The 24,299-nt window shown below is 57.9% G+C and overlaps 1 protein-coding gene across 9 annotated transcripts; it reads left to right on the forward strand.

The window, feature by feature from the left end:
- Positions 1-268: 268 nt before the first annotated feature.
- Positions 269-24,086, forward strand: KDM6B (lysine demethylase 6B). 9 transcript variants are annotated; one of them, XM_007522269.3, is made up of 23 exons: positions 269-405; positions 7,126-7,243; positions 12,287-12,429; positions 12,546-12,687; positions 13,088-13,186; positions 13,283-13,502; positions 13,611-13,703; positions 13,786-13,947; positions 14,029-14,277; positions 14,519-14,869; positions 14,986-17,165; positions 17,283-17,409; positions 17,543-17,648; positions 20,363-20,568; positions 20,656-20,720; positions 20,822-20,893; positions 20,991-21,139; positions 21,271-21,385; positions 21,459-21,646; positions 21,805-21,946; positions 22,257-22,383; positions 22,472-22,642; positions 22,757-24,086. In XM_007522269.3, the coding sequence occupies exons 4-23, from the start codon at positions 12,551-12,553 to the stop codon at positions 22,778-22,780; spliced, it is 4,983 nt and encodes a 1,660-aa protein (XP_007522331.1). In that variant the 5' UTR covers positions 269-405; positions 7,126-7,243; positions 12,287-12,429; positions 12,546-12,550; the 3' UTR covers positions 22,781-24,086. The 9 variants fall into 9 exon arrangements, with proteins under 9 accessions (XP_007522331.1, XP_060060306.1, XP_060060307.1 ...); XM_060204323.1 differs by having other exon boundaries at positions 22,472-24,086; XM_060204324.1 differs by lacking the exon at positions 269-405 and adding an exon at positions 4,411-4,622 and having other exon boundaries at positions 22,472-24,086.
- The last annotated feature ends 213 nt before the right edge of the window (positions 24,087-24,299 follow it).

Consider the following 24,299-nt stretch of genomic DNA (forward strand, 5'->3'; position numbering starts at 1 on the left):
CGTGGCTAAACTTCGGGTCCGAACGGAGTGGTGGGGCGGGGCTTACTTTGGAAGGGCGCGTGATCCAAATGGAAAAGGGTTCTGCCAGGCAGAGATCGGGGCTAAGCCCTGTTGACTACACCCTGAAGCCCTCACCCTGCGTTTGTCATCCTACCTGGTAGCCGCGCAGAGGCGAGCGGGACTGTCAAAAGGCGGGGCGGAGCCGGGGAGCAGGACTTCTGCGCGGGGAGGGGCGGGACCACGAGACGGGGGCGGGGCTGGGTGGGGGGCGGTGTTTGTGTTGGAAAATCCAACTGCGCCACGGGGCGGAGCGGCCCCCCCAACCCCGACCTGGGAGAGGGGGGGGCCGCTCGACCCCCTGGGAGACCTTGGGGAACCTGAACACCTGGGACCCCCCAGAGTCAGGTAACGGGGAACCGCGATGCGTCTGGAAAGAGGGAAACCATTTCCGCGCGGGGGTGGGGGGGGTGGAACGCCTGGGTGGCAGCAGTAGAGCTGGGACGGAGGTTTAGGTCTCGGCAAAGGCACCGAGAAGAAGACTGGGGCGCAGGGCATCCAGGAAGAGAGCATCGCAGGGGGTGGAGGATAAGTAGAAAAGCAAATGTCTTGGGTTCCAGATGTCTAGGGAGGCTTGAAAGGAGTCCCAGCCCCCCCCTCACCCCCGGCTGGGATTCCCTCCCCTGACACCAGGGTGGGGCGAAGCGCTGTCCCTGTCCGCGGGCATGGTTAGAGGTCAGCGTTTGCAGGTGGGCGCTGGCCCCTTGAGGTCGCACGTTGTCGACCAGCGAGGCGCCTGGTCCTGGGGCACCTCAGGTCTCCCTCCAGTTCTTAGCAGGAGTGAGATGTGCAGCCGCCGCCTTGACCCTCACTCACTCCATCAGCCCACCGCACTCCACTGCCCTCCCAGCCTCACCCAGCTGGTGCCAGCCCTGGGTCCTGCCCCCCCCACCACCACCACCACGCACTCCCCCCCCCCCCCCGCCTTCCACCCCTCCGCGGTCCCCTGCTCCTTCCTGGCCCTTGCAGGGCCGAGGCCTTCCTCCATGCTGAACCTTCGCAACGTAACCACGAGGTGGCGAGGGCGAGACGCACAGCCCACGCTGAGGGGAGCAGAGCGGGGGAATGGCCGTGCAAGAAGGCTGAGGCCCCCCGGCCCGCGGTGAGGGAAAGCCTGGCAGAAGTGCTCACTGCCCTTGTCATCCCGGGCCCCTCTCAGGGAATTGTGGGCGGGAGGCAAAGGCCGTCGGACTGTTCTCCGCCTCCCCGGGGGCTGGGGTAAATATTGGGGAGGGGGCGCGCCTGCTGGTTGCTAAGCAACCTAGAATCGCTTCCAGTGTGCTGTGGCTGGCAGTGATTCGGGGTTGGCGAAAAGTGGGGGACTGGGAGTTGGGGGGAGGACAGGGGTGGGGGCAGGACATCTGATTCTCAGGACTCTGGGAGCGCAGGTAGAGAGATGCGGAGACAGCGAGCTTCGCCGCCTCAGAAACGGGCTCGGCCGCCTGCTGGAGGGAGGCGGGACCCCGGCGCGGCGCTGAGCTCCGCGTCCCTGCCCTCCCGGGGGTTGCTTGCTCGGTTGCCAGAGTAACTGGAGCTAGACTCAGGCCGAATTCCCGAACTCTCGCGTCCACCCAATCAGGTCCCGCGAACGGCCCTGACGTCAGGGCCCTGGCAACCAATGTGGTGGCGGCATCAGAGGCACAGGAAGAGGGAGAGGGGAGGAGTAGAAGTGAAAGAAAGGCGGAGGCAGCTGCCGGGACCCGCACGTGCACTCCCACACGCTCTCGCCCACCCCCTCCCTCCGCCGCACGCGCCGCAGTACCCACCCTGCGCCTGCGCGGCGATTGGCACTCGCCGCCCGCCCCCCACTCCCCATCTTGGGTCTGTGTTTGCAAAGGACTCCTGGGCAGCTCGTCTCAGCCCCCTGGGGACGCAGATGGTCTCAGTTCATCCCGATCTTTTGCTGGGTTTCTGAACCACCAAAGCCCAGTCTGGCGCGGGAGGGCCCAGCTACCTGTTCCCTACCAGCCCCCCCACACACCCCAGCTGGCGCCCCACTCTCCCAGGTGGGCTGGGCGCGGTTGTGGTTTCCGGCCCCATCTGCTCCGCCGCCGCCTTCCCGAGACCTAGCTCAGGTTGCCTCCCCAAGAGGAACCGGCTCCTGGCCCCTTTCCGAGGCTTCACTCGCCTATGCCCAGCTACTGCTGGTGGCGGGGGAGGGCGCTGTGAGGAAGCCCCGCGCTGCCCAGGTGACTGTCCCCCGGCCTTCACGCCTCTCCTTCGCGTGGACGTCTCTTCTTTGATGCGCCCCCAAGCCCAGCCCGTCCCTGTTGTTTCTTTGCCGCTTGTCCTGGCTACTCTTTGCACCCTCCCGCCCCTGGCTCATTTCGGGTTGTCTGTGCCCGTCTCCACTCGTCCTTCTCGGCTTCTCCCGGTTATATAACTCTTCCTCCCGCCGTGTCCTGGTTTCAACTCCGCAGACTCCGCCCTGGAGCAGCGCTGGGAGGGGCAGGAGAGTTAGGGACCCAGACAGACTCTGGCTGGCAGTCGGCTGGGGTCCGGGGAAGGGGATCCTACGAACGACGGGACTGAGCCCCGTGGGACCCCGGTGCCCCAGTCCTCTTCCCCCATCACCAGAGAGAGATCTCTCCCGGGAGAGAAGAGGCGCGGTGTCTAGAAGGCGTGCTTAAACTGTCAGAAACGCGGGTCAGGAGGTCAGGGCTAGAGGAGGTGAGAGGCTAGGGTCGAGTGGATCCTAGCTGTCTAGGAGATTAAAGGGGATAAAGGCAGGACGCCTGGGTCCCCTCCTTCCCCTCCTTTTAGGTTCCCAGAATTCCCAAGGCTATTTCCCAGGAAGCTTAGCCTGCAGCCCCTCTCCGCCCCTGGGGTCAAAGGTCTGTGTTAGAGGTGGCCTAGGATGATGTCACCGTGCACGTGCCCCGGGACGGTTGCCAGGCAATGAGGCCTCCTCCCCTTTCCTATCTATACACCACCACCCCCCAGTCCAGATCCAGCCCCGAGCCATGTTTTTATCCTCTCCCTTCCCTTGGCCTTAGCACACTGCAGGTGCGAAAGCCTGGCCTGGAGTTTCGTGAAGGGGGAGGGGCACGGGTGTGGTATGGCCCAAAGACTTTGCCCTTTTGCTGGACTAACAGGACTAGGTCACTTTCCCCTAGGTTCATAAGTCTCCCCTCTAAAGCTATACTCCACTTGAAAGAATTGCCCAAACAACCTTTTCTATTTTACCACCTGCTGCATTGCCAAGTGTCCTATTGCTCTGTCCTCTCGTTTTTTTTTAGTGGAAGCAGGAGTGGTGGTAAAATAGCTACTCCAAGAAGAAGAGCTGTATTGGCCTGGGGGTTCACTGAACACCACTGTACTCCTTAACCTTAATCAGCGGACACACACACACACCAACATTGAGGAAAAGGACCAAGAAACAGTGTTACACTGAAAAATTTGGGTCTTTATTCTGGGTAGGTGGGTGGGTCCGTTTGTATTCTCTCACTAGGAAGGAGCACTGCTCATAGCTATGACTATCCTTTTCTACTGAGTCCTGAGACTGGTTGTAGTATTGGGGGCTGGGAGCTGTTTTTATGTACCTGAGAACTCCATGGTGTAAAGCCTGACTTGGATTTCATTTCCAGCACTGCTACCTAGTTGCTATAGAGGACTGAAAGGTCACAACCTCTCTGAGCCACATATTCTTATTCCAGAAAATTTAAAATACCAATACCTACCTTCTAAGGGTAGGAGGGAAAAATGATATAATTTACCAAAACAAACAAAACGCCTAGCACAATGCCAGGCACAGAATGTATAGTAAAATGGATGCTTGTTAGGAAATACTTGTCATTGTTAAATGGTGTTGGTTACTATTTTTATTATTATAGTTGGTGGACCTGCTTCAGATAGGCAGAAGCATAGTGGAGAGTTTCTGTTAATTTGGTGGGGAGAGGGGAGGAGGCTAGGAGGATTAGCTTCCACTCCTTTGTGCACTTTATTTGATGAGAGCTTTAGTCAGATTTGTATTGCTTTCTTTAGGATAATTTTTTTTTCACCTCTTGGAGAAGACTATTCTCTAAGACTATTCGTCAGGCTGTGAAAATAAAATAATTGTATTCTGGTCCTTGATTTTTAAGCAAGCCCCCAGTCCCCTCCCATGTTGTTCTCTGGAGCCTTTCAATTTTGCAGAGGGACTTCACAGTTTCCTTTGCAGAAACAGGGCTAGGCTGAGGGGTGTGTAAAAGGTTGGGGTGGGTGGGTGGAGAGAGACTAGTGCTGGGGGCTGGGGAGGGGGGGGCGGGTAGTTAAAGGAAGAGACCGGAAGGGAGGAGGAGGGAGCCTGCTGGTGGGGAGGGAGGGGAGGAGGAGGTGGAGGAGGAGGAGGAGGAGGAGGAGGGAGGGAGGGGGTTGGGGAGAGCCTGCTACAGTTCTTTGTTTGACTCCGGGACTCAGGGACGGGGAGGAGGAGGGAGGGAGGCAGAGGCTGCAAGCGCTGGGGCAGGCCCAGGAGGCAGAGGAGGGACTGTCTCCCCCGCCCCCCAACCCCCGCTCCCCCCCCTGCTGCTCCCCCCTCCCTACCCGGACTCCGGGGGCACCGCCGGGGGACAGACACCCAGCAGGTAACCCCGGCCTGGCTCATCCTCCCCTCTCGGGTTTTCCTCCACACCCTCCGAGATGACCCCTTTCCCTGCTTCCGTCTCCCTGTTTCCCTAGCCTTGCCTCTTTTCCTGGCCCTCCTTATTCCATCTCCCCCACTTGGGCTTGTCGCCTGCTGGCTGCGCTGCTGTCTCGTGCAGCTCGACTCCCTTCCCCTCACCCGACACCCAGTGTGCGCCCGGTCTGCCTGCGGCACCTTTCAGGATTCCGTCTTGCTCTCCTCCAGTCTTCGCTCTCCTTCCCACCTGTCCCCTGGGACTCTAAGGAAGGAGTTCCAGTCCTTTTCTTGTTCCCCCAGCTCCCTGCCCTCCCCAACTCTGGCCCCTTTTCTTCTAGCAGTCTTAGGGGTGGGGAGAGACCGGAATCTGGGGGGCCCTCTGGAGGGGCAAGGGGCTATGTGTCTTTGGGGAAAGGGTCCTTGAGTGTGTTGAGAGTGTGCAAGGTGGGGGTGGGGACGGTTAGAGCCCCGGCTACTTCTCTGTTGTCCCTTTAAATGGCTCTCACATTTCTGGGGACTCGTGGGGGGGAGGTGGCAAGCCGCCTGCCTGGGGGGCAGGGCCCACAGTTCGTCCACACCGACAAGGGTGGTAATGATTTAAAGGGACAGCTTCGGTGTGGCCGCTGCCACCCTGCACCAGAGGGAGGGGGAGCCTGCCGTCCATGTCTCGGGAGGCTTGGCTGGCTGGTAGGGCATTTAAGGCTGAATCTGTTGCGAGGCCTGCCAGGTCTGGGACAGTGCTGAGACTGGGAACATGGAAGGAGGGGGTGACAGCTTGTCTGGGGATCACTTGGCCTGGGCTTTCTCCAGAGCCCCACCATTGGATTCATAGGCTCCTTGGTCAAGAATCCTTGAGTCCAAACTGCAGAGTCTCACCTGTCACCAGGTGGGCTCCGCCAGCCGGTAGGCCTATAGGTCAGCGGTCTGACCTGGGCACATTGTAGCTGGCCTTTCAGCTTCCCCTTTTGTTATTTGACTCTGTGCAGGAGAGAGCCCCAGCCCCTCCCCCAGCTCTCCCTTCCCGTCCACATGCCCCCCACCCACCCCCTACACACACCCACCCCAGCTGTTGGACAGATGAATTACAGCCTCCAGCTTGGGGCCAGGGCTGGTAAAGGGATTAAAGCTCTGGGGCTGGCCCTTTAAATGGTTGCTGGCCCTTCCCCCACTCTAGTGTCCAGACACCCTATAAACACCCTACTGACCCCTTTGGCTGCCCTTACTTCTGTTGGTCTGTCCTAAGACCTGCCACTCCCCTCTCTAGGCTTGACCCTCCCCCATGTCCCCTTCCCTGGCAACACAGCCACATACACAAATGCTAGACTACACACACACACACACACACACACACACACACACACACACACACACACACACATTCAGTTTCTATCCTGGAGGGCTCCTGCCAAGCTCTTCTCCAGCAGAAGGACCTTGCCTGCCTAGCCAGCAGCTGACCACTACCCTTGCTCTCTCTGAGAGGCCTTGTATGGGTCAGAAATAGCACATCCCTGGGGGCAGTGTCATCAGCAGAGAGGCAGCTTGCAGTACATTGCATCATGGAGGCTGGGGGGCTGGAGGCCTGAGTCTCTGGGGCAGGTGGGGAGGAAAGGAACTGGAAGACCAGGTAATGGACAGGCTAGACTGAGAGCCAGTGTCTGGGCCCTTAAGGGCAAAAAAAACCTCTTGAGTAAGGATAAAAAACACAGGTCCCTGTGGGGTGAGTTTGAGGATCAGCAGACTTAGGACTGACACCTAAATGGACACCTGATTTTTTACCCTGACCTTATGTTTAAAAAATCTAAACTCTTGGCTGTAAGACTCAGAAGGGGAAGAAAGCAGGCCTCTACCTTCTTGGGTCACATAGAAGAAGTTGATGGGGAAACAGGATATACTCTTGAGGGGTGGGATGGAAGGGAAGCTTGCAGCAGAGGACACTTCCAGACCCAGGCCCAAGTCACAATCCTGGGGAGCAGGAAAGCACCTCCCTGCTGGGCCCGTTCTTCTAGTCTGACCACCTAAGCTTCTGGAAGAGACCTGCCTACACCCGCCTGGGGGAAGGGGAGGGGGCAGAGTCCAGAGGGTGGGGTTGACTGGTGTGTCTTGATAAGCTTTGGGAGAAGGCAGGGCTAAAGGGAGAGGATCTGCAGGCCCTGGGCCAGGATTGAGACTGACTTGGGACCTGATAGCAGGAACTGTTAAGGCCAGGGACTCTCAGGAGGGTCCAGTTCAAGAGAGATTCTGCTTCAGTGGCCACTGTGGACTTCTGCAGATGCTGGTCCAGGCTGCTTCCTAAGTACTCCAGGGCTGGAGGACTACTTTGGGGATGGCTTTTTCTGGTTGCCATGGAAACAGATCCCACCTGACCACCAGAGCTAGGTTTCCTTTTAATAAGGGGACAGAGAGCACAGGAAAACCTTCTAGCCTAGGGGACCCTCCCTCTAACTGGCTTTTTTTTTTTTCTTTTAAAGGTTCCCCCAGGCACCATGTCAGCCCCGTAGTACCATCAAACCCACGCACTGTCTGTCTGCTACACCCCACCGCTGGGACACTGGTTCCAATGAGACAGAGCACACCAAACTCCATCTGGTAAGTCCTGCCCCCAAGCAGATCCCACACCCTCACAGTCCAGCTCTGCATCAGATGCTTGAAAAAGAGTGGTGTGAGCTAGATCATGCCCACACCTCATATTGTTCCAGGCATACTCTGAACATCCTTCCCCCTTACGGTGCTTTAGTGGTTCAGCTTTGCTGGTTGATGGAACTCCCTTCTGTCACCTGTGAATGGTTTGTTCCTATACCTCACCATTACCACCAAAAAAAATCTTCTCAGTGCTACAACTCAGTTGCTTAGTGGATTGAATTAAGCTAGGGTTTGCAAGCTGGACATTGGAGGTGATATATCCTGGAGGGAGTTTTCCTGAAAGTTGTTGAACATCCCGGCTTATGGAGAGTGGTTTGAAATTGATTTGGAGACATACTAGAGGCCATTGTCATAACCACCTGCTGCTGTCATGGCTATCTTGTCATTCACCTTTTCTTCCACATATTCGCTTCTGTTTTCCTCCCTACCACACTACAGCACTTGCCTTCTCTCCCAATCCCCACTCCATGCTCTTAAGTCTTACTCCTCCTGCTGCCCGTTCTTTGCTTAGGCCCCACTTTATCCCCCACTTCTCTCTCCATAAGCCAGAGGCATAAATTACCAACGTGCATCTCTTCTCTTAACCCTCACTGAGTTTTTGGAATGGGACTGTTTTCTTCTGTGTATGTTACTCACTGTTCAGTGAGGTGGTTTGTACATTGGAGTATCTCATGGAATTGTGATGAATGAATGTTTAACTAAATGGTCTTCACTGCTAAGAAACCAATGGTTTCTGCTGCACAGTGCCCTAGAGGATATGAAACATGGTGGGGGGGGGGTAAGCTGGGGTAGACCTGAGGTGAAACCTGACCCAGGACATGACCTGTGAGGATAAAACCAACAGGACAGAGGCATGACAGAAAAGTGTTCAGAATAAGGCTCTGGAAGGAACAACCCTTCTACTCTTGCAGAATAACCTTGGCCAAGTTACATAACATCCTTGAGCCTCAATTTCTTCATCTGTAAAATGGGGTAACAAAAAAGCACCTCCAAGATGATTCGGGGGAGGAGTTAAGAATGAACATAAAATGCTTAACAGTGCCTGACATGTAATAAGTATTCACTGAATGCTTGCAATTACCATCATAATGAGAGCCTCTGGGAGCAGGGAGCTGAGAGAATAAGCAAGGATGTTGAGGGATAGGACAGATCTTGATTGAAGGCAGACAGACCTCAAATACTTGACTCAAACAGAAGGATCACTGATCCAGCAAGACGTCAGGAATCCGGGTAGTGAGGCAGAGTCAGCAGGGTCAGCCTGCTCCAGTGTTTCATTGACTTTGTTCAGGAACATGAAGGCAAACACAGAAGGGCATGTGCAGAGACACACGTGATCACACAAGTGATGCAGAGGCAGATCCAGACAAAAGACCGAGACAGGAGCCTGGCAGACACACAGACAGAGACAGCTCTGCAGAGTCATGTAGACAAGCATAATGACAGGAACGCGTCAGACACAGGCACAGAAGGAGACGAGATGAGCAGATACGCAGGTGCACGCAGACAGACATACAGTCGACCTTGTCAGACAGATTGCTGAACACAGCGGTCCAGTCAGAGACAGACACAAGGCTCACAGTGACACATAGCGGGCCGGGGCCGGCACTGTCAGTGTTGGGTGGGGGGTGGGGGGATGGGCCAGCAGCGGGGGAAGGCTGGGGAAGGGAATCCCGAGCGGGCGGCCTGCCCGGGTGGCTGAGTCACCGCGGAGGCCCAGCCGGCAGCCCTCCCCTTCGCACCCCCTCCTCCAGGTAAGACGCACGCCCGTAACCCCTAGCTCCCAGCGGGCGGAGAGGCCCGGCGGGGAGCGGGGAGCGGGGAGCGGGCCGCGGCGAGGGGCCGGCCCCACCTCGCGCACGTGCGGCGCCTGCCTGCCCGCCGGCTCGAGAAGCCTCCTTAGCGGGGTCTGGGGGCTGCCTCGCAAGTCCGCCCGCGCTCGTCTGATCCTCCACCCCGCGTCCCGCCGAGCGGGAGCCGTCCGCGGCGGGGCTCCACGGGCCTCCAGCCGGGAGAGAGTTAAGTGGGTGTGATTGATAGAGTGGGTCTCTCTCGGGGCTCCAGGGGGAGGGGTCGGTTAAAGTCTCCGAGCCGGAGCCCGGATGGAGGGGGCGGGGCTGGCTTCGCCGGGAGTGCCCGGATGAGGAGGGCGGGGCTCCGGCTGGAGGAGAATTAACCCTGTTAGAGCCGTTGACTCCCGGGACAGTGGGCCGGGCGGGAGAGGCCGGAATGTTTGCCGTACAAGTGCACAGCCCTTCCAGCTTGGCTTTGGCCGCGTGCACCTACCTAGTCTCATCTCTCCTCGAGGAGTCTGTGGGTGTCTCTCTTTGTAACCCGTCCGTGGTTGGTCCCCTCCCTTTGGTTAGGACGGACACCGCGGGAGTCGGGGAGGGCGACTCCAGCCCCAAAGCGAGAGTGGAGGTGAGAGTGGACCGCGGGCCGGCGGCCGGGGGAACAGGTGTGAGCGAGGCGTCGGGGCTGCCGGGCGCGGGAGGGGCCGTCGTGGGGGGAGACGGGAGGGGAAATTCCGCGGGACCAGTGGTGAGCCGTGTGTGGGCTGAGTTGTGTCTGCCTCTGTGCGTGTGAGTGTGTCTGTCTGTCTGTGTGTGTGTGTTCATTCGTGGAGGCGGGGGCTGAGTCAGTGGGAAAAGGGGAAGGTTTTCTGGGTGACTCACGCTCCCCCCACCCCAAGCCTGAATCAGACCCCGAGGGAGGGCTTTGTACTAGAGGCTGCCGGAGAGTCAGGCGTCTGGGTCCCCGGGCGGGGACAAGGCTCCCAGGGGGTGGACCGGAGTGAGCGAGTGTTTAGTGTACAGGAAGTTTTTGTCCTTAAGCGAGGATCGCTGTGTTCCGAGTGCCGGTGAGGGGGCTTGTGGATCGAGTTGGAAAGAGGCTGGAGGGACCGGACTCAGTGGTTTAGGGAGAGCTGAGTCAGTTCCCCGTGGGAAAGGGGAAGTGGCAGAGGGGAAGTGTCATCATTGCAGGAGGGGAAGCTGCATTTCCTGGTAACTGGGGGCACCCTCCGCGCCTGAGCACCCAAGTGAGGATCTGCTTCCCTGATGTCCAGACTCCCGGTTCCTCGTTCACCCAAAATTTGCTCATGGGTCCCAGGACGGGTCCCAGGGGGTGGTGGCTGGGAGGGCGCTGGCAGAAGCTCCCGCGCACTGCGGAGAGGCTCGGCGGTGCTCGGCCGCCGTGGCACACGGCGCTGCAGGGAGCGAGCGCTTCCAGGCACACACAGATGGGCTGGCCCTGCGGCCGGAGCATACTCTTCACCTGAAAACCAACTGCCCTTGTGGGCTGTGTGGAAATTTCCCCACAGCGCCGACTTCGCTCGACGAAGGCGAACTTTCCAGCCGCCCCCAGGCCCTGCTCCGCTCTCCCCCGGCTTCCTGCCCGGAGCCCTTCCAGCTGGAGCGCTGGCCCCGCCCCCGCCGCTTTGTACTCGCCTCGCCTCTCAGCTCTTTGTACTCCGCACTGTATGGACCGATCCCGGGAGCGGAGCCGGCTCCCTACCTGCGGGGACTTGGGGTAGGCGAGGCGGCGCCGCGGGACAGAGACCCTGGGCCCGAGAGGCGAGGAGGAAGAGAGCTGGGGCGAGAGGAAGGGTGCCCAGGAAGGGGAGCTCTGAAGCCGGTCATTGTCGGTCGAGACAGCACCTACGGGAAAAGGGGGGGGGGTGAAGGAGGAAGTGAAACGGGTTCTGGGTTCTTTAAGGGAGTGGGCGGTGAGAGTGGGACAGGGTGATGTCACCGCCTTCGTGCCCCGCCCTCCCGCCTTAAGGACCCCCCCAGTACACTTACACACGCCGCTTCCGCTGCGCAAGTAGCCACGTCACGGGCAACCCCCGAAATCCCCCCTCCCTGGGGGGCGGGGGCCACGTGGGCCGTGGGGAACCGCGTGGCCCCGGCGGGGAAGGGCAGAGAGGATACGGGAGCCACGCGAGAGGGGCCACTGGGACCACGGTGCGCAACTTCTCACAAGTTGAACTAGAGGGGGGCTTAGTTGGGGGATAGGGTCATTTGAGATTGAAGGCGTGCAGTCTAGTGAAGTCGAGGAGCTGAAGGAACTAGGTATGAAGGTGGGGAGGGGGGAGGGTTGACCCTGCTTTGGGACGGAGTCTGGGGGTGGGAGGAGACGGTGGAGCACGCCTGTTGTCCGCGGCTTTGGGTGCCTTAGAAGTCCCGGCGACTGGCCAGCCCAACTTCCAGGGGACACTGGGGGTGGGGAGGTCAGGCGCCGAGAGAGGTGAAGGGAGAAGGGGAAGGGTGCTGCTGTTTATGTTCGTGTCAGTCTGCCCCGGGTCTGGGAGGTGGTCATCCCGACCGTCTAGCTGGGACCTAGAGTGGGTGGCTCTATGGGCTCCTGGGACCTAAGGGAAGCGCTCTTCCCCAGGGCAGGGCAGGCATGCGACTCGTTGCCGTCACCCTCATGGGTCACAGGTCCAAGTGTCAAGACGGAGATAGAGACCCTAGGTGGGAGCCCAGGGGTCACATCGGGGTCATCCGGGCTGAGCCAGTCTGACCGGCTCCACCGCCCCTCCTCCCCCCCCCCCCCCCCCCCCCCAGCAGCGGGCTAATCTTGCTCCCATTGGTCCCTGTCTGGCTGTTACTGAGGCGGAGACAGGGGGAATGATTGGCTTTCTGGGGAGAGAGGAGATCCTGTGATTGGTCAGATCTCTGGAGCTCCGCGACTGGGTGAGTGCAGGCTCCCACGGAGGCTGGGTGAGCAGCCGGCCTTACCTTTCCCCTCTGATTCCACTGGAAGCCTGGCAGCGCAGCCAGCCTTTGTCATCCACTAGCCATCCCATTCCCTGTCGCTCATCCTGGACCTCTGAGGGCCCTTAAGCCTGGTGGGCCTCAGCTCAGTAAAAGCCAAGGCTGCTCTACCTGATCAGATGACAGGCCCATAGATGCCACAATCAGGCCGGCTTCAGGGCCCTGCTATGTGCCGGCTAGCTCACCTCCCTCCGTTTCTTTCTTCTCTCTTTAGACTTGGCTGTAAAAGGTCCTGGGCTGCCATCTGGGGGCAGTGGGCACACCTATCAGAGCAGTTGGAGCAGGACCATCGCCCCAGAGAACTGGGGCAGGGGGCCGTGCCCGATCTCCAGGGCTCCTGGGGCCACTGCTGACCTGGTAAGGGGATAGGGGCTGTGTGTGTGTGTGTGTGTGTGTGTGTGTGTGTGTGTGTATGCACTCGTGCTGTCAACTCGCTATTCCCATACTAAGATCTTAACTTCTTCCTGACTCAGGCTGGATGCATCGGGCAGTGGACCCTCCAGGGGCCCGCGCTGCACGGGAAGCCTTTGCTCTTGGGGGCTTGAGCTGTGCTGGGGCCTGGAGCTCCTGCCCGCCCCACCCCCCACCTCGTAGTGCATGGCTACCTGGAGGCAGGTGAGAAATTAGGTCATATATGTCTGATTACAGGTACTTCGCTCCTGACAACTCTGCTCCTCAATTTGTGTGTCCTTTGTGGTGTGCCATTCTGTGGCCCTCTTCTTGGTGTACTCCTTAGCCATTTTCTTATTCCTTCAGTTCCTTCCTTGCTGGGGGAAAGACTGCTTCCTCTTGCTGTAAAACCCCTCCCCCACCTGCTTTTTTTTTTCTTGCTCATCTTTTTTCGTTATTTGATAGGACAGAGAGAAATTTAGAGGGGAGGCAGAGACAAAGAGGGAGAAAGAAACGACTCCTACAGACCTGCTTCACCTCTGCAGGAGGGGAGTGGGGACTTGAACTGGCTCCTTGTGCCACTGCCTGGCTCCCTACAAACCCCTTAAACCCCTTCTCTCTCCAGGTGCTCTGCCAGCATTGGGCAACCTCCACTCTCTGCGCCATTACCCCCTCCACATGGCAGTAGTTCTGGACACCCCAACAAACCGTATTATGCTCCAGGGTGAGTGAGGAGTCATAAAAGCTCAGGGCAGAAAGTAAGATTGGGCTTTAGCATTCTTCTAAGCCTGTCTACCCCCCACTCCCTTCTGCTTTGTAGGGCACCCACCTCAAGATCCCTCCATGGGAAGCTGGAATCTCTGCATGGCTATGTGCAGGCATTGCTCCGGGAGCCAGCCCAGCCAGGTCTGTGGGAGCAGCTTGGACAGCTGTATGAGTCAGAGCATGACAGTGAGGAGGCCATACGCTGCTACCACAGTGCCCTTCGATATGGAGGAAGTTTAGCTGAGCTGGGACCCCGCATTGGCCGACTACAACAGGTGGGATGAGGCAGGACTTAGGGGGCCAGGATTGTGCTTTCTGGCTCAGGGTCTTCCTCTTCTGTCTGTTTCTGCCCCGTTCCTCACTCCCTCCCTTCATCTCCCCAGGCCCAGATCTGGAACTTTCATGCTGGCCCCTGCCAGCATCGAGCCAAGGTTCTGCCCCCCTTGGAGCAAGTGTGGAACTTGCTGCACCTTGAGGTGAGGCTAAAGTTGCAAGGGCTTGGGAGGAGGGTCAGGCCAGGTCTGTGCCCGTGCCATTCTCTCCTCATTGCATCCTCAGCACAAGCGGAACTATGGAGCCAAGCGAGGGGGCCCCCCAGTGAAGCGAGCTGCTGAGCCCCCCGTGGTACAGCCTGTACCTCCTGCAGCACTCTCAGGCCCCTCAGGAGAAGAGGGCCTCAGCCCTGGAGGCAAGCGCAGGAGAGGCTGCAGCTCTGAGCAGGTACTGTTTTGTGTAGCCAGTCAGCCCGTTCGTGAGTGTGTGGGGTAACGAGTGGGATTCTCACACGCACTTTCCTTCTAGACTGGCCTTCCCCCGGGGCTGCCACTGCCTCTACCCCCATTGCCGCCGCCACCACCACCGCCACCACCGCCGCCGCCACCGCCGCCGCCACCGCCACCGCCACCGCCACCGCCACCGCCACCGCCACCACCCCTGCCTGGCCTAGCCACCAGCCCTCCATTTCAGCTAACCAAGCCAGGGCTGTGGAGTACCCTGCATGGAGATGCCTGGGGTACTGAACGAAAAGGTTCAGCACCCTCAGAGCGCCAGGTAAGCACCTGTCAGTTGTCTTGCTTTTTTTCTTGTTTTAAAGATTTATGTATAAGAGAGAGAGAGACAGAACCAGAGCACCACCCTGGGACATGTGATGCCAGGGGTCAAATACAGGGCCTCATGCTTACAGCCTAGCACTCCGGTCACTGTGCCGTCCCCAGCCGCTGTTTCTCTCACCTCTTACCTGCAAGTTCCCATGTCCATCCCTCACCAAGTACCTTCCTTTATCCCCCCATAGGATCAACGGCACCCACTGCCTCACCCATATCCATACCCAGCTCCAGCCTACACTGCGCACCCCCCTGGCCACCGGCTGGTCCCGGCTGCACCCTCAGGCCCAGGCCCCCGCCCCCCAGGAGGAGAGAGCCATGGCTGCCCGCCTGCCACCCGTCCCCCCGGAAGTGACCTTAGAGAGAGCAGAGTTCAGAGGTCGCGGATGGACTCCAGCGTTTCACCAGCAGCAACCACCGCCTGCGTGCCTTACGCCCCTTCCCGGCCCCCCGGCCTTCCTGGCGCCACCACCAGCAGCAGTAGCAGTAGCAGCAGCAGCAACACTGTTCTCCGGGGCGTGGAGCCTAGCCCAGGCATTGTGAGTGATGACTTTGGGCTGGGAGGGTGGGAGGTGTGTGTGTGGGGGGGCGGTCAGTGGAACTTGTTTGAGGTGACCAGAACAGCTCTCTGACTGTCCTCATCCTACACTTGTAGCCCGGAGCTGACCATTACCAAACTCCTGCGCTAGAGGTCTCCTCTCATCAAGGCCGCCTGGGGCCCTCTGCACACAGCAGTCGAAAACCGTTCCTGGTGGCTCCTGCTGCCAATCCCCACCTATCCCTGCCTCATGGCCCCCCCTCATCTCCTCCACCTCCCTGTCCCCGAATATCACGCCCCCCCCCACCTCCTGCCTGGCTGAAGGGCCCGGCTTGCCGCACAGCCCGAGAGGATGGAGAGATCATAGAGGAGCTCTTCTTCGGAGCTGAGGGACGCTCCCGCCCTCCCCCACCCACCCTCCCCCACCGTGAGGGTTTCGTGGGGCCTCCGGCCCCCCACTTTTCTGTGGGCACTCAGGATTCTCACACCCCTCCCACTCCCCCAACTACCACCACCAGCAGCAGCAGCAGCAACAATGGCAGCAGCCCGACTGGGCCTGTGTCCTTCCCCCCACCTCCCTATCTGGCCAGAAGTATGGACCCCCTTCCCAGGCCCCCCAGCCCAACATTGAGCCCCCAAGACCCACCTCTTGCACCCCTGACTCTTGCCCTGCCTCCAGCCCCTCCCTCCTCCTGCCATCAAAATACCTCAGGAAGCTTCAGGCGCCCGGAGAGCCCTCGGCCCAGGGTCTCCTTCCCAAAGACCCCCGAGGTGGGGCCGGGGCCATCCCCAGGCCTCCAGAATAAAAACCCCCAGCCCGTGCCCCCCAGGGTTGGGGAGCTGCCTGCCCGAGGCCCTCGACTCTTTGATTTCCCCCCTACCCCGCTGGAGGACCAGTTTGAGGAGCCAGCTGAATTCAAGATCCTACCTGACGGGCTGGCCAACATCATGAAGATGCTGGATGAATCCATTCGCAAGGAAGAGGAGCAGCAGCAGCAGGAGGCAGGCGTGGTTCCCCCACCCCCCCTGAAGGAGCCCTTTGCATCTCTGCAGCCTCCATTCCCCACTGACACAGCCCCAAGTACCACTGCTGCTGCTGCCGCCACCACCACCACCACCACCACCACAGCCACCCAGGAAGAGGAGAAGAAGCCACCAACAGCTCTACCACCGCCACCGCCTCTAGCCAAGTTCCCCCCACCCCCACAGCCACAGCCACCCCCGATACCCCCACCAGCCAGCCCAGCCAGCCTGCTCAAATCCTTGGCTTCCGTGCTGGAGGGACAAAAGTACTGTTACCGGGGAACTGGATCAGCTGTTACCACCAGGTCTGGGCCCTTGCCCACCACTCAGTATTCCCCTGGTCTCCCATCAGGTGCTACTGCCCCATCGCCCACCTCAGTGGCCCCTAGCGCCCAGGGCTCCCCACAGCCCTCTGCTTCCTCTTCATCTCAGTTCTCTACCTCAGGTGGGCCCTGGGCCAGGGAGCACAGGGCGGGCGAAGAGCCAGCCCCATGCCCCATGCCCCCTGCCCCACCCCCCCCACCCCTGCCTCTGCCCCCTGCTCGCTCTGAGTCTGAGGTGCTAGAAGAAATCAGTCGAGCTTGTGAGACCCTAGTGGAGCGGGTGGGTCGGAGTGCCACAGACCCAGCGGACCCAGTGGCGACAGCAGACCCAGTGGACAGTGGGACTGAGCGACTGCTGCCTCCTGTCCAGGCCAAGGAAGAGAGTGGCGGGGTGGTGGCAGCAGTAGGACCAGGTGGCAGCAAGAGGCGGCAGAAGGAACACCAGAAAGAGCACCAGAAGGAACACCGGCGGCACCGGCGGGCCTGCAAGGACAGCGTGGGTCGAAAACCCCGTGAGGGTAGGGCCAAGGCCAAGGCCCCCAAAGAAAAGAGCCGCAGGGTGCTGGGGAATCTGGACCTGCAGAGTGAGGAGATCCAAGGTCGTGAGAAGACCCGTCCTGATGTCAGTGGGGCCTCCAAGGCCAAACCGCCCACAGCTCTGGCACCCCCACCAGCTCCTGCACCCTCTGCCCAGTCCACACCTCCATCAGCCCCTGTTCCTGGGAAGAAGGTTCGGGAGGAGGCTCCCGGGCCACCTAGCGTCAGCCGGGCTGACATGCTGAAGCTGCGTTCACTTAGTGAAGGACCCCCCAAGGAGCTGAAGATCAGGCTCATCAAGGTGGAGAGTGGTGACAAGGAGACCTTCATTGCCTCTGAGGTAGAAGAGCGAAGGCTTCGAATGGCCGACCTCACCATCAGCCACTGTGCTGCTGATGTCGTACGTGCCAGCAAGTGAGTGGGGGGCTGTCACCCCCGACGCTGCCAACCTGGCCTGACCCCATGGGAGGCTCCCTTTCCCTGTCACATCATTGACCATTTTTCTACCCCCATTGTGCTATCTTCCCACAGGAATGCCAAGGTGAAAGGGAAATTTCGAGAGTCCTACCTTTCTCCTGCCCAGTCTGTGAAACCGAAGATCAACACTGAGGAGAAGCTGCCCCGGGAAAAACTCAACCCTCCCACCCCAAGCATCTATGTATGTGTCCCATCTGTGCTCAGAACTGCCACTGCCAGGGGCTTCTCAGACTGTGTGGTAGGGGGTGGGTATGGGGTGCTCTGAACCTGGGACAGGGATTTGACCCCAGTTCTGTCTCCTGGTCATCCTTCAGCTGGAGAGCAAACGAGATGCTTTCTCACCAGTTCTACTGCAGTTCTGTACAGACCCCCGAAATCCCATCACCGTGATCCGGGGCCTGGCAGGCTCTCTCCGGCTCAGTGAGTATGGGGAGCAGGCAGATTTGGGAAAGGTTGTAAAGGATGGGGAATTTGGGATCTTTTGAGAATCACCACACTAGAAGTACAGTGGGTATAGGGAGCTTCTTTTTAGTCACATATGGGCCATATTTATTCACTTATTTATTTTTGCCACCAGAGGTTTTTTTTTTTTTAATGTTTTTATCATCTTTATTTATTGGACAGAGATAGCCAGAGATTGAGAGGTGTGGGAGAGATAGAAAGGGAGAGAGACACCTGCAGACCTGCTTCACCATTTGTGAAGCTCTCCCCCTGCAGGTGGGGACCAGGGCCTCGAACCTGTGTCCCTGCACACTGTAATGTGTGCGGTTAACCAGGTGTGCCACTGCCTGGCCCCTCCACCAGAGTTCTTGCTGGGGTTGGTTGTCTTTATGCCTCCATCATCACTCCCCAGTAGCCTTTATTATTATTATTTTATTTTTTGCCTCTAGGATTATCACTGGGGCTCTATGTAGTTAGCACATCAAAGTCACAGCTCCCAGAGGCCATTTTTTCCTTTTCCTTTTTTTTTTCTTTTTCTATTTTATTTGATAGGACAGAGAAATTGAGACGGGAGAGGGAGATAGTGAGGGAGAAAGAAAGATACCTGCAGACCTGCTCCATCACTTGTGTGGATAGTAGGGCTTGAACCTGGGTCCTAGTACATGATAATATGTGCGCTCGGCCAGTACGTCACCACCCAGCCTCCATTATTATTATTGCTAGAGGGTCAAAGATAAAGAGGAGAGACCTGTGTAGCACTGCTCCACTCGTGAAGCTTCCCCCCTGCAGGTGGGGACTATGAGCTTGAGCCTGATAATGTGTGCTCTACCAGGCGTACCACCACCTGGCCCTATAGGCTCTATTTATTGTTCCTGTCTCCCCCCCCCCCTTATTCTTTCTGTTTTATTTATTTTTCACCACCAGGATTATTGTTGGAGCACAAGTGCCTGTGCAGTGACTCCACTGCTCCTGATGGTCGGGTCCCCCCCCATAGAGACAGAAATAGGGAGGAAAGGAGAGAGACACAGAGTGACACCTGAATACTGCTCCACCACTCATGAAGCTTCTCTCCTGCAAGTGGGGACCAGGAGCTTGAACCCAGGTTCTTGGACATGGTAACGTGTGCACAACTGGCTGCACCACCACCCGACCCCTGGGCTGTTTTTTATTATTTACTTATTTGGTATGATAGAGACAGAAGTTGGGAAATGGGGGAGAGGGAAAGAAAGATACCTGCAGCTTGTTCCACCACTTGTGAAACTTTTGGCCCCCACGCCCACCCCACCCCCATAGGTGGGGCCCTTGTGTATAGTAACTTGTGTGTCATACCTGCTGTGTCACTGCCTGGACACTCTAGGCTGTTTTTTTTTTTTTTTTTAAGTTTTAACCCCTTGTTTTTTATTGTTGTTGTCGTTATTATTGTTGTTGATGTCGTCATTGTTGGATAGGACAGAGAGAAATGGAGAGAGATGGGGAAGACAGAGTAGGAGAGAAAGATAGACAACTGCAGACCTGCTTCACCGCTTGTGAAGCGACTGCCCTGCAGGTGGGGAGCCGGGGGGCTTGAACCCAGATCCTTTACGCTGGTTGTTGCACCACATTCGCGTCCGTTGCGCTACTGCCCGACTTCCTCTAGGCTGTTTCTAAAGAGTGCTCTGCTTAATGGGTCAGATGACCATGCCTTTCTCCCAAATTCCTGTCCCCAGTACTGGGTATGTGGGAAAGAAGCTAAATCAGGGCCTAGTTAGCTATACTTGTACAGAAGGAACCCCTGGTGGGGCCGGGTGACAGTGCAGCTCATTAAGTACACATGGCACAAAGTGCAAGGACTAGCAGAAGTTTGAGCCCCTGGCTCCCCACCTGCAGAAGGGGGTGGGAGTCGCTGCACAGGCAGTGAAGCAGGTCTGCAGGTGTCTGTCTTCCTCTCCCCCTCTCTGTCCTACCCAACAACGACAGCAGTGGCAACAACAAGGGCGACAAAAGTGGGAAATGGCCTCCAGGAGCTGTGGATTGGTAGTGCGGGCGCCGAGCCCGGCGACAACCCTGGAGGCAAAAAGAATAAAAAACCCTGAAGCACATGGTTTGAAACTCTCAGCCTCTTGTTGTGCAATAATTCAGATGCATACAAAAGAGTAATAGGTTGCCATGGGCAGTCACACTGGAGTACTTGCAGGGAAGAAGCCTAACAAACAGTGGAGCAGTGTCTCTTCTCTCCTTTCTCTCTCTCTCCCCTTTATCTAGAAAAAAGAAAATGATAGCAGGGAGCAATGAAGGTGTGTAGGCATTGAGCCCCAGCAATAGCCCCGGTGGCAGTAAAATAAAATAAAACAATGGAGCGATTCATATAGAAATAGAAAAATCAGCCTTGTTTTCTCCATACCTACATATCCCCTCTCCCACCTGCACCCCTGCAGTTATTTGAAGCATATTCCAGGTTTTCACTTTTACTACTGGATCCTGTGACAGATTAACATTCATTGAACAGCAGGTGACACTGCTGTGCCAGGTGCTAAGTACATGTGGCTTCCTGCACACCTGGGCTGATGCTCTCACCTATTCTTGACCGAGCTCTGCTAAGCCTCTGTCTACCCTATCAGAGCCCTGGGAAGCCAGAAGTGACAGCATGCCTTATTCCCTGATTTCTGCTTCTGCCCTCCCTAATGCCCTGCTGGTGCTTTGGCTCTCTCATACAGACTTGGGCCTCTTCTCCACCAAAACATTGGTAGAGGCAAGTGGTGAGCACACTGTGGAGGTACGCACACAGGTGCAGCAGCCTTCAGATGAGAACTGGGATCTGACAGGCACACGGCAGATCTGGCCCTGTGAGAGTTCCCGTTCCCATACCACCATTGCAAAGTATGCACAGTACCAGGCCTCATCCTTTCAGGAGTCTTTGCAGGTGAGTGGCAAGAATGGGTAGAAGCAACAGAATGGGGGGAGGCAAAAGGTCACTGACCCAGGCCTGCCTGTCCCTGTGGCCAAGCAGGAGGAGAAGGAGAGTGAAGATGAAGAGTCGGAGGAGCCAGACAGCACCACAGGAACCCCCCCTAGGTACACTAGCCTTCCCCCTGCATTTCTCAAATCTTCGCGTGGACTGTGTGTGTGTGTGCACACACACACAGTCCACCAACGTGTGCTCTTCTCCCCTGCAGCAGCGCACCAGACCCGAAGAACCATCACATTATCAAGTTTGGCACCAACATCGACCTGTCTGATGCCAAGCGGTGAGTGGAGCTGAGTCCAGCAGATCTGGCGTGGGGGTGCTGAGGGTTCTGTGGGTGTGTGGGACCCCTCACTTCTGTTGTACCCTTGCCACCACAGGTGGAAGCCCCAGCTACAGGAGCTGCTGAAATTGCCCGCCTTTATGCGAGTTACATCCACGGGCAACATGCTGAGCCACGTGGGCCACACCATCCTGGGCATGAACACAGTGCAGCTGTACATGAAGGTCCCCGGCAGCAGAACGCCAGGTGCGGTCCTGCCAGGCGCTGCGGCGCGCGAGGGGCGGGACCCGTGTCCCGATCCTCCCGCAGCCAATGAGGGCGGAGGGGCGGGCTTGTCGCTGCGGTCCGACCGCCTTGTTCTCTGTTGCCCCCTGCAGGCCATCAGGAGAACAACAACTTCTGCTCTGTCAATATCAACATTGGCCCAGGAGACTGCGAGTGGTTCGCAGTCCACGAGCACTACTGGGAAACTATCAGCGCCTTCTGCGACCGGTGCGTGCCGCCCCCTCCCACCCCCCTCTTGTGCCTCCCCAGGTTCCCATCTGACCCAGTGGCCACCCCACAGGCACGGCGTGGACTACCTGACAGGTTCCTGGTGGCCAATCCTGGATGATCTCTATGCTTCCAATATCCCTGTGTATCGCTTCGTGCAGCGCCCGGGAGACCTCGTGTGGATTAACGCGGGGACCGTGCACTGGGTGCAGGCCACCGGCTGGTGCAACAACATCGCCTGGAACGTGGGGCCTCTCACTGGTGAGAGGGTGGGGGCTAGGTGATGGGCCCTACTTAGCCTTTCAGTGATGAGGGGCTGGGGCCCTTGAGGAGGGAAGGTGAGCATAAGGGCTACCACCTGTGAGGGGAAAGGGCTGGGGCTGTTTGAGACCCTTGTACTGACAACCTCTGACCTGCAGCCTATCAGTACCAGCTGGCCCTGGAACGATATGAGTGGAATGAGGTGAAGAATGTCAAATCCATCGTGCCCATGATCCACGTGTCCTGGAATGTGGCTCGCACAGTCAAAATCAGTGACCCTGACTTGTTCAAGATGATCAAGTAAGGACCCTGTTTGGGAAGGAGTCCATCTGCTTCCACTCTTGCTCTTACAGTGTGATTGTACCCCATCCTTGCTCTGTCTCTCCACCTTTTACCGTGTGCTAAGTGTTACTGTGATGAGTGGCTAACAGGGTCTCTAAGGAGCTTTGTTTTCCAGTGGTCCAGATAGACAAAGCCACTTGCATTATCAGTGGTGATAGATGTCATTTAGGGGATGTGGCCCAGGCATGAAGTGGGGAGACCCACTAAGTGAGGATTCTTGCTCTGCCTACAGCAGTCCTACCTCACCACCGCCTCTCTCTGCACACAGGTTTTGCCTCTTGCAGTCCATGAAGCACTGCCAGGTACAGCGGGAGAGCCTGGTGCGGGCTGGGAAGAAAATCGCCTACCAGGGCCGGGTCAAGGATGAGCCGGCCTACTACTGCAACGAGTGTGATGTGAGTGGGCCTGCCTGCTCCTGCTTCTCCAGAGGGAAGTGCCCGCGGGCCCCTCCATCCCCACGACTACCCCCTCCTCTCGTCCCAGGTGGAAGTGTTCAATATTCTGTTCGTGACAAGTGAGAATGGCAGCCGCAACACGTACCTGGTGCACTGCGAGGCCTGTGCCCGGCGTCGCAGCGCGGGCCTCCAGGGCGTGGTGGTGCTGGAGCAGTACCGCACTGAGGAGCTGGCGCAGGCCTACGACGCCTTCACGCTGGTGGGTCTGCGGAGCCTGGAGCGTGTGGGGCCGGGCGGCATTTCACTTTCACGGAGCGGGGCTGTGGGGTGGGCTGGACCCGTCCCCTCTGAGCCCCTCCGCCCTCTCCCACAGGCTCCAGCCAGCACGTCGCGATGAGGCCGGATGCCCCGCCCGCCTGCCCTACAGCACAGCGCAGCGGGGCCACCAGCACACGCCTGGGCTGGACCTAGGTCCCGCCTCTGGCCGGGAAGGGATTAGGGCTCAGCCCTTCCACCCCATTGGCAGCTCCCCTCACTTAATTTATTAAGAAAAAAAAATTTTTTTTTAACAAATATGAGGAAAAAAAAAAGGAAAAAAAATGGGAGACGGGGGAGGGGGCTGGCAGCCTCTCGCCCACCAGCGCCTCCCCTCACCGACTTTGGCCTTTCTAGCAACAGACACAAGGACCAGGCTCCGGCGGCGGCGGCGGCGGCGGCGGCGGGGGTCACATACGGGTTCCCTCACGTCTGCCAGCCGCCCGCCGGCCCGGCGCAGATGCACGCGGCTCGTGTTGTACATAGAAGTTACGGCAGCCGAGGTTTTTAATGAGATTCTTTCTATGGGCTTTACCCCTTCCCCAGAACCTCCTTTTTTACTTCCAGTGCTAGCTGTGACCTCCTGTACATGTCTGTTTATTCACTTGGTTATGATTTGTATTTTCTGGGGGGTTTTGTTTTTGTTTTTTAATTTATAACAGTCCCACTCACCTCTATTTATTCATTTTTGGGAAAACCTGACCTCCCGCACTCCCCAAGTCATCCCACCCCTCCAGGGACCGCCCCCTGCAGGGCCCTCCCTGTGCCCCAGTGTGTCCCGCCCGCCCGCCTGGCCTGTCCGTCTCCGCCCGTCCGCCTGCGGCTCCAGCCGGGTTCTCATGGTGCTCAAACCCGCTCCCCTCCCCTACGTCCTGCACTTTCTTGGACCAGTCCCCCTCTCCCGACCCGACCCCAACCCTACCTGAGGGTGAGCGACTCCTGTACTGTAGGGGAAGAAGTGGGAACTGAAATGGTATTTTGTAAAAAAATAAATAAATAAATAAAATAAAAAAAATTTAAAAGTTTTAAAGAAAGAACTATGAGGAAAAGGAACCCCATCCTTCCCAGCCCTGGCCAATTTTAAAAACAGACCTTCCCATTGCCCCTTCAGCTCCCCCCCCCCCTTTTTATGTTTAGGTGTGAAACATCCCAGGGCCAGGGCCTCACTGGGGCAGAGACACCCGGGATGAGTTTCCTCTGGGGCTTTATTTTCGTTTTGTCTTCACCATGCTGGGGCTGCGGAGGGGTGGGGGGTTTACAGGCCCGCTCCTTCGTACTGCACTGTCTCTCTGCCCCAGGGGCAGAGGGGTCTTCCCAATCCTACCCCAATTTTCGGTGATTTTTGTGTGAAAATATTAATATTAAAAAATAAAGCCAGAAAAAAAAAATCTTGTTTTGCTAACTTGCCGGTGAGAGGAGTTCTGAGAGGAGGGCCTGGAGACCATGATTGATGGGGAGGGACTGACTGCACAGACCCCATGAGGCTGAGCCCCTCCCCAGAGGCGCCTGTGGAATGTCCAGAGCCCTGGCCGGCTCTCCTCCTAGGGGGTGGGGGGGACCTAATCCTGGAGCTGCATTCCAGGATAAGGGGGGGTGGGGTG

Source organism: Erinaceus europaeus, chromosome 12, assembly GCF_950295315.1.
Source record: "Erinaceus europaeus chromosome 12, mEriEur2.1, whole genome shotgun sequence".
In the NCBI taxonomy this organism is placed as follows: Eukaryota; Metazoa; Chordata; class Mammalia; order Eulipotyphla; family Erinaceidae; genus Erinaceus; species Erinaceus europaeus.

What these genes read in the sequence shown, in the direction of transcription:
- KDM6B (XM_060204323.1), top strand. Translation starts at nt 12,551, where the DNA reads ATGCATCGGGCAGTGGACCCTCCAGGGGCCCGCGCTGCACGGGAAGCC. An exon ending in AAACCGTATTATGCTCCAGG is followed by an intron (nt 13,187 to 13,282) that starts GTGAGTGAGGAG and finishes TCTGCTTTGTAG; the next exon opens with GGCACCCACCTCAAGATCCC. An exon ending in GGCAGGCTCTCTCCGGCTCA is followed by an intron (nt 17,649 to 20,362) that starts GTGAGTATGGGG and finishes TCTCTCATACAG; the next exon opens with ACTTGGGCCTCTTCTCCACC.